This window comes from Vigna angularis, chromosome 8 (assembly GCF_016808095.1).
Source record: "Vigna angularis cultivar LongXiaoDou No.4 chromosome 8, ASM1680809v1, whole genome shotgun sequence".
Lineage (NCBI taxonomy): Eukaryota > Viridiplantae > Streptophyta > Magnoliopsida > Fabales > Fabaceae > Vigna > Vigna angularis.
This window is the reverse complement of record NC_068977.1, coordinates 34,963,563-34,972,975: the sequence shown is the minus strand read 5'-3', so window position 1 is coordinate 34,972,975 and position 9,413 is coordinate 34,963,563. Positions and strand designations below refer to the sequence as shown.

Sequence of the window (9,413 nt, the reverse complement as noted above, 5' to 3'; positions counted from 1 at the left end):
TAGTTTATATATATATATATATATATATATATATATATATATATATATATATATATATATATATATATATATATATATATATATATATATATATATTCTAATTCTTATATTTAACTATCTATACAAATATTTAACTGAATGGTTTAATTGTATAAATTTCGACAAGGTTGTTCCAAACGTGCAAAAGTGACAATCCTAATTAGGTCACGTGGTTAAAAATTCGTAAATAAATTTACATATTTTAGAAATAGTTTAAGGATCCAATTAAAAGATTATCTAAGATCTAATTGAAAATGGAAAATAATTAATGGATTTTGCCTAACAATTGAATTTTTTTAAAATAATCAATTTTATTGAACTCCCTAGTTGGCGAGATGTTAATATCAGTGTTGGATTTGCCTTAGGAGATTAATTTTTTATTATGAGATGGAATAAATGAGATATCACTATTTTTTTTTAAATGATAATTAATTTTGGAGATTAAAAATAATTAATTACTACAGTAATTATTATAAACAATAACTATTGGTCTTTAAAGTGATTATTATTATGAAAAAAATATAATTAATGATTAACTAGACTTTAAATTAATCACTAATATTAACGATAAAAGTTTCAGCTAAAAAAAATTGATGTGTAAATTAAACCAAGTTGCAAAATCAAATGAATAAACACATACTTCCAAACTTATTTTCTATAACGCGATTGTCCAATAAAAAACAACTCACGAATATGTAATAAAAGCTGGCGAAGCACCATAGAAATTGCAGACATCCAACTTGTATACAATAATAATATAATAATCTAACTACTTATTTTATAATCACATCCTAAACTAATCATCATACTTAAACAAAAAAACCTCAGCGTTAATAATGGAAGAATAAAAAACAAAAAATGTTGGCTATTTCAGAAATGCCATCATCCCTTCTTTCTTTCAGATCTGTAATATCTAATCCTAATTATTTATAGTTAACTATTTATATGGTTGAAACTAAGGAAAAATTTGTCTTGTAAATTATGGAAAGTTTGAAGCTAAAAACAATGGAAATTATAATATGGTAATTTTTTAAGATGGATTAAGAGGAAAATTAGTAGTTGATTAGGGAAGAACTTAACATGGAGAGAAAGAGAAAGAGGAGAAAGGAAGGAAGATCGAGGAGGCGTGAGAATTGGACGCGGGGAGTCTTGAAGGCCACACACTCAAGGACGAATATTTAGCTGAAGATAAATTTACATCACAATCACTTTCTCTTTCTCTCTCTCAAATCTTCAACCCATTTTTTTCTCTCATCTTTTCGATTCAATTTCAGCATGAACAACAACCACATCACCAGGTCTCAGGATCAACGGTCAAGATTTGCAAAGCCAGCCACCATCCATGGCTGCGCCCTCTCCGGTGACCTCGCCGGACTCCAGAGGCTACTTCGAGACAACCCTTCGCTCCTCAACGAGAAGAACCCTGTTGTAAGATCACATTTCCCCCAACTGGGCATCTTCAAAATGTTTGCTTTTTTGCTCATTGAACATTCAAAATTGGATCTTTCCGATGTTGTTTGTGGAAAAGTTTGTGCTTGGGTTAATGCTATTTTTTTTTTAATTGAGGGTTTGGAATGATATGCATGACTCTCGGATCTGCTTGATTATGACTCATGGTGACTTTACCAACCGGGGTGATATGATGGTTAAATGGTTGGCTTGTGCTTTTATGAAAGAGTAAACTTAGTAGGGTGGTAGGAAAGGATATCAATTTCATATTGGAATTACCTGATTGTACTACTCTAGTTAGATTTTGATCCTCATTTTTTGCTATACTACCGCCCCTTGTGTTCAATATCAGCTACATTAAGAATTGAAAGGATTGCACGTCGAATATGCTACCTAGACTTGATATTGCTCAGGGTGTTCCAGTTTATTGACAATTGCTTTTCACAGCATTCCTTTAAGTGGGAGATTGTATGTTTAGACTCGTAATGGAGAAGGACTATTTTATGGCTTCTCTTTGATGATCATTTGTACGGTTTTTTCATCTCGGGGTTTAGGTGACAATCATGAAATATGTAAAGGAATAGAAAGGAATTATCATATTGATGATCTATTTCTCCGATTGCTCACTTTTTATATTTCAGTATTAAGGTTTTAAAAAGTCGGGTGTAGTTCATTTGTAAATATGCTCGTTGCTTGGCTTACCTATTATAATCTATATGCTAGTGTTTTTGTTTTCTTACTTTATAGGATTTTCGTGTTATCCTCTTATATTTGATATGCCTGAGGATCTCATCTATTATAAATGCAGATGGCACAGACACCACTTCATGTGTCTGCTGGTCAGAATAGGGTCGATATAGTTAAATTTCTTCTTGATTGGCAAGGGCCAGATAAGGTTGAGATGGAGGCCAAGAATATGGTTGGTAGTCGTCAATTTTTTGAACACAAGTTGTTTTTAGAATATAAATACGTAACATATGTAAAATCTAAACTTCTAGTAATGGCCTTGGAATTCTGAAAAGGTTTATTTATCTCTGTAGTATGGAGAAACTCCGTTGCACATGGCAGCAAAGAATGGGTGCAATGAAGCTGCGCAATTACTTCTTGCTCGTGGGGCTGTTGTTGAAGCCAGAGCAAATGTGATTTTTTTGTCACTTGATATATCATTTAATTTTGTTTAAACCTAGCAACAATTGCTTTTATGCCTTATAATAATAGAAAAGTTTGTTCCTAACTCTTTCTTGCAGAATGGTATGACACCTTTACATCTTGCTGTTTGGTACTCGCTGCGATCAGAAGAATTCTTAACTGTGAAAACATTGCTTGAGTACAATGCTGATTGCAGTGCTAAGGACGATGTAATGAACTGTATTTCCTTTTTTTCATGTTATTGTAACATTTTTGGGTAAAGTTGTCATAGATGCTAATGCCAGTGAATTACAGGAGGGAATGACACCTTTAAATCATCTATCCCAAGGCCCTGGAACTGAGAAACTCAGGGAACTATTAAACTGGCATCTTGAAGAGCAGAGGAAACGACGAGCCATTGAAGCATGCAGTGAAACCAAAGCTAAAATGGACCAGCTTGAGAAGGAACTATCCAACATTGTGGGTCTTAACGATCTAAAGGTACAACTACGCAAGTGGGCAAAGGGCATGCTTTTGGATGAGAGACGAAGAGCTCTTGGCCTGCATGTTGGCGCAAGAAGACCACCACACATGGCCTTTCTTGGCAACCCTGGAACAGGTTTTTATAATATGCTCATATCGGTGATTGTTTGTTTTTAGAACATCTTGCTTGTTTTTTTCCAATCACAATTGAAAAGATGTCTTATTGTGCACTTAGCTTCATCTTCTCCATTTACCATTTCATGCTACAATATTTAGGTCCAAACTGGATGAAATTTTCAATAAACATTCATAGGAAAAAACACAAGGTAAAATGAGTGAAGTTTCCTCCATGACTTAAAATTAACTTATGCACAAGTTAAAATTGCCTTTTGGAGAAGTTAAGTGAGCGACTAACTAAAAAGGTTGAAGTGCATAAGCTGAATTTAACTTATGGCAAAAACTTGATTCATTTTACCTTAACATATGAAGAAAACTTAATTCATTCTACCATTTTGTATCTTTTTTCTCCTAAGTGTTTATCGAGAATTCATTCTAACATATGAAGAATTTCTTTTACTTGAGCAGATTGGCTTGATCTCCCATTGTATATGCACGTGCATGAACACTGAATTGGTGTAAGGGAATGATATTTAGTTCTGAGATTAATTTTTGTATGACTTGTGTATTTAATAGGTAAAACTATGGTAGCAAGGATTCTTGGAAAATTACTCCATATGGTGGGAATTCTACCTTCTGATAAAGTGACAGAAGTACAGCGTACCGATTTAGTAGGTGAATTTGTTGGCCACACTGGTCCAAAAACCAGGAGGAAGGTATGTTACTGACTCTAAAATCTTCCTCTCTGTGAAACCAAATTTTCTGCATTGCTTATTGAGTTACTTAAAAACATTCACCACAGATCATGGAAGCAGAGGGGGGCATTCTTTTTGTTGATGAAGCTTATAGATTGGTACCATTGCAAAAGTCTGATGACAAGGACTATGGGTTGGAAGCCTTAGAGGAGATTATGTCTGTCATGGACAGTGGCAAAATTGTAGTAATATTTGCTGGCTACAGTGAACCAATGAAGCGAGTGATAGGTTCTAATGAAGGTTTCTGTAGAAGGGTAACCAAGTTTTTTCAATTTAATGACTTCAACTCAGAAGAACTAGCACAAATCCTTCACATCAAGATGCATACTTTAGCAGAAGATAGTTTGCTATATGGATTTAAGTTGCATCCCGAATGCAGTATAAAAGCCTTGGCTACTTTGATAGAAAGGGAAACAACAGAAAAACAGCGAAAGGGTACAAATGGTGGATTGGTAGCTACCATGTTGGTTAATGCTAGAGAAAATTTGGACCTACGTCTCAGTTTTGACTGTATGGACACAGAAGAACTTCTTACCATCACTTTGGTAGATTTAGAAGCAGGTCTTCAGCTATTAGCACAGTAATCATTCTTTGGCATTCTGATAGATATTTTGGAGAGATTCATTTCAGCTTACCTCAATTTTCTGCAATGGATACACAAGTTTTTGCATCTACACAATGAGGAGCTTGTCATGAATTAGTATGTTACTATAGGTCGATTTTTTTGGGAAAATTTTTCCTTGTGTATTTTTGTAATTGATAATGTTATGTAGGCTTCAGTCATGCACTCTGTTATATTTTTTATCTGAATAAAGATTTGTAGACACCTAATGCAAATGTACTCCTTCAGAGAAAGAAAAGTAAGAGATAAAAGTGATAGAGAAATGAGAGATGTCAAACGAGTCTTTATAGTATTTAGGTATCTATATATAAAAGTTTGTTTATTTCAAAATATGAGTACTAAATTTTGGTACATATATCAATAACTAAGATGACAATGCAGCAGAATTGCAGACTAGTTGTATTGATTTATTTTGCATAATGATTAACAATAATTTTGTTTTAATATTCACATATTCCGTAAATTTATAGTTAATAATAAAATTGAAACAAGTTAAACAAACATAAAAAATAAATATTTATATCAAAGTTAAGCTTTTTATAATCAATAAAACATTAACTAGTCATAAGCAAAATATGCAATAATGTGACAAATCAATGGTTTTACTAAGATGATGGAAATTCAAGCGATAAGACATGCATGTTTTACCTTATTGTTGACCAAAACTGTCTTGAAAAATAAGCACGCAATCTAAACAAGGAAAATGAACTTGTCCCCATTAACAAAATTCAAGAGAAAAAAAATTGTAAATCAGGGAAGTTACGTACAAGCCAATGATAACAAAAACTTGGAAAATTTTGCTTAAAACAGTAAGAGTTTGTTTCCCCGAAGAAAACCCAACAAAAGAAAACAAAACAAACTAAAATAGCAAGACATAGGTCAATGAAAACAAAAAAAGCAAAGTTACCTGTTGAAACACTTCCTATCAAAAACCTAAAAAACCACAGGATAATGAATTCTTATTTTTATATTATGCTCTAATGCAGACTAAGACTTTTGATATAAAAACTATATAATCATATAAAGAATTAATATTATTTTCTATTCAAAATTTTAAGAAAATGAATTAATAGATTTCACTTTTACATATTATTTTACTTTTTTTATTTCTATCTAATAAAATTAATACTCATATTTTCATCAATTAAGTGATAAACCATTCCTATTTGTCTAAAAAAACATAATTATTAAAAAAAAATTCACAAAAAATAATAAAGTATTTCCTCTACTGTATAACTCCACTGCACTTATAAAGCAAATATTAGTTCTCATATTAGAACAAACAGGACAGAGAAAAAGAAGAGCAAAGAAAAACTTTATTATTAATTGATTCAAAAGAAAGTTTATACAAAGAAGTTATTTATAATATCTACTGACATAAGTTACAAAGTTCGGTTATAACTGATAACCAATAAAAAAAAACAAACTAGAGCTAAGAAAAAAAAACTTATCTTTCAAGAATTTCAAAGAAAGAAATTATAAACAAGACTGATGACTAAATGTTTTGCTTTTTCATGGACATGTCAATAATTAAATAAACTGTTCAGTCTGAATTTGCTGTTAATTATATTTAGTATTCTTTTAAAACCTAGTACAAAATTATATATAATTAAGTATTTGATCCTTTAAAGTGTTTAAGGCTTTGAATGGTTCGTTAAAGAAAGTGAAAAAAAAAAATCAAAAGCGAAGGTAAAGAAAAGTACTTTTCTCTTATTGATTTTTAACAGAAAGTAGAAAAGAAAAATAAGTGTTCAAAAATAAAAAAGATACGTAAAAGAGGGATAATTTAGTATTTTAATTTCCTATAATAAACTTTATCTTAAATTCTTTCCAAATTGGTAGATTACCAAAATAATTAGTTTCACTTGTTCTTTTAACTTTCTTTAGAAAGGGTCAAACTTCTAAAATATGGATACATACACAAATAAACCTCTAATCTCTTGTGCTTTTTAAAATGAGAATACTATACTTAAATAGTACTTTTTAAAAGAAATGGATCATAAATAATTAATTTACCTAATTCTTTTTTAAAATACAGGATTTTCATAAAAAAAATATTTTATCCTTCTAAGAAAATAAATCTTTTCTCAACATGAGAAAATCATATAAGAAAATTTTAAATAAATTTACATGGTAAATTGGATTAACTTTATCTTTTTGCGTGTGATAAAATTTCGTTTCATATCTTTCTTTTTTTAATTCTACACAACTTTTACTAATTTATGCAATATAAGCTCTTCTAATTTTTATACAATTAAATGAAATAATTAAAATCTTTTGATTATTAGTGCAATCGTTTACACTTTCAATGTCATTGTGACATCCCAAATATATAATAACCACGATTATATAACATAGGCGTCAACATTCAAATAAAGAGAACAGTTAGAGCATGACTTGTGATTAAGTATGAGATTACAGTCATCCATAAAAGAAGACAGAATTTAAACTTAAACAGTTTAGAGTATTCAAAATGTCATGAGTTCAAAGAGAGGAAATTCTAAGTAGACTACACTACAGCATCAGCATCCTCCAGTACTTGCTCCAAAGGTATCTCCTCAACCACATCTGCTCCCATCCAAGTGGATGATCATCGCAAAGGAAAAACATACACAAGCAACACACAACACAGAAGCAAGGGTGAGCTAGATGAACAAGCAACATGCATAAAGTACAATCCATCAATATCATCATGTTTAGTTACATATAAAAAGAACAATCAAAGAATACCAATCAAACCATGCATTAAGTACTCAACACGACTCATCCGGATTTGTATAATTGTCGAACTATTGGTCGTCTTTGCACTTGCATAGTTCAGCTGGCCCTCCCCAACACTATGCAAGGTAAATCCTCATACCAGTCTATGTCTAAACTTTAAGACTATAGACGAGGACCTCCCTCTACTCTCACCACTCACACCGTTCTTCTCTATTTGAGCATGAACAGTGCTTAGAGTGTAGGGATAGACTTACCATTTCAAAGCTCCATACATTTATACAAGACAACAACACAACCTCTACAACCACTTCCAATCATCTCACCCTGAGATTTCCAAATCATACTCAATTACATCATTCTAATTCACAGTCATGTTCTTTCAAGTCACACAATCCAAATATATAAACATACATGACACTCTGCCAAGCAAACAACATTAATCAATTCAATACACATTACCAGACAATAACAGTCACAGGAGAACCACTAAACAACACAAAACCCCGTAACTCATACTTAGACAAAGAAAATGGCTTTGAAACCATCACCAACAGTTTCAGACAGGTCCAAAACGACCTAAGGAACGTCCAAAACATACATTTGAAACCCCAAAAACTATAAAAAACAAAGACAACAGCATGCTGGTGCGCCCAGGGGCGCTTGGGGGCGCCCAGCACGAACCGCCTCGAATCCAGGGGCGCCAGGGCTCAACCAGAGGGCGCCCAGCCCCATACCAGTTGACAACAACCATGAAAATTGACTTTTGATGCACTTGGAACCTGTTTTAATGACTAAAGGGGGTTCTTTACACATTGGTATTGATGGGAAACACGTTTATAAGTTAAAACAAACATCCATTTGATCACTAGATCCAAGACTAGGTGTATCAAACCGCTTTTGACACTTTAAAAATCCAAATTCACTTCTACAAGTGGCCCAATTTCAATTCTACTCTTATAACATGAGTTTGACCACTTTGACATTCCTAATAAGTCACAATATACCTGGTAACACTACCCCAACAGCCCACTTACACCCCGGACCTCAATTGCCCAAAAACGCTACTCCACTTCCTTCAAACTCACTCGAAAGCACCAATTTCACTTAAATCACTACTTATTAACTAGCATAACACATTTCGCCTCATCAACAAGCGTAATTCCCGCAAAACATCATACATAACATACAACAAATTTTAACCAAACTCTAGCTCCCCTTACCTTGGTAGTTATAAGCACAACACTTTAGAAGAAGTCCCAAAGTAGTAACCCTCGCACAGAAACAAGTTCAACAGGACCAGTCAGAATGAAGAAAACGTTCGGTAGAAATGGAGCCCGCTACGTCGCGGACGCTTGGGCAGCACCTAAATCAAAATCCTACGGTTCAATGAGCTGGAAATGTAGAGAAAAGGCAGAGCAAGGTCAAGGAAAATAAGAGTTCTAGAAAGAAAAGGGAAAGTTGGCTAATGAACTCATATTTTGAAAGATCCCTTCTAAGGTCATGATGTCCTTAATTTTTACGGGCCTGACTGCCTCAACATAAGGCTTAATAACCCTACATTTTTCAGACCCTTACAGTCATGATAAATAAGCTTAAATATGTTTTCCTTTCTTAAAATATAGTAACTTTTTTTGGTATCTAATAGGAATTGTCTTTGGTTTCTAAATAAATTTATTTTGTATTGACATATTTCTGTGATCATAATACATATCATAAACGAAAAGAACGTCATCAAAATTTTAAAAGGATAAATAAATCCAGTAATGTTTTTGGATAATTTAATGGAGTTACTATTTTATGAACAAAATGTGACAATAATTTTTTTATGAAGAAAAAATAAATTCAAACATACTTATATCAAAGCATGTTTAAGTCTAATAAATTATTTTAAAGATAATTATTACGAAATCTAATCTTTGTTATTAAGTAAGAGTAATTTGGAAAAGAGAAGTTTCACGTGGCGTCATAAATTTTAAAAAAATAATAACAAAGTTAAAAAAAAAGTTGATAATGTATTACTTTACACAGAAATTGTGTACATAAATAAATAGAGTCCACCAGAAGCTAAAAAATTCAGATATTTTTCTCTATTAACAGGT

At 32.1% G+C, this 9,413-nt stretch overlaps 1 protein-coding gene across 1 annotated transcript; it reads left to right on the top strand.

Moving 5' to 3' along the window:
- The first annotated feature begins 954 nt into the window (after positions 1 to 954).
- LOC108346085 (uncharacterized) lies at positions 955 to 4,802 on the top strand. Its single transcript, XM_017585040.2, has 7 exons — positions 955 to 1,467; positions 2,297 to 2,407; positions 2,529 to 2,627; positions 2,736 to 2,846; positions 2,932 to 3,235; positions 3,793 to 3,932; positions 4,019 to 4,802. The coding sequence occupies exons 1-7, from the start codon at positions 1,315 to 1,317 to the stop codon at positions 4,553 to 4,555; spliced, it is 1,455 nt and encodes a 484-aa protein (XP_017440529.1). The 5' UTR covers positions 955 to 1,314; the 3' UTR covers positions 4,556 to 4,802.
- The last annotated feature ends 4,611 nt before the right edge of the window (positions 4,803 to 9,413 follow it).

Excerpts from the sequence above, each read along its gene's own strand:
- LOC108346085 (XM_017585040.2), top strand. The coding sequence starts at position 1,315 with ATGAACAACAACCACATCACCAGGTCTCAGGATCAACGGTCAAGATTT. Across the intron at positions 2,408-2,528 it reads AGATGGAGGCCAAGAATATG|TATGGAGAAACTCCGTTGCA; the intron begins GTTGGTAGTCGT and ends TTATCTCTGTAG. Across the intron at positions 2,628-2,735 it reads TTGTTGAAGCCAGAGCAAAT|AATGGTATGACACCTTTACA; the intron begins GTGATTTTTTTG and ends TCTTTCTTGCAG.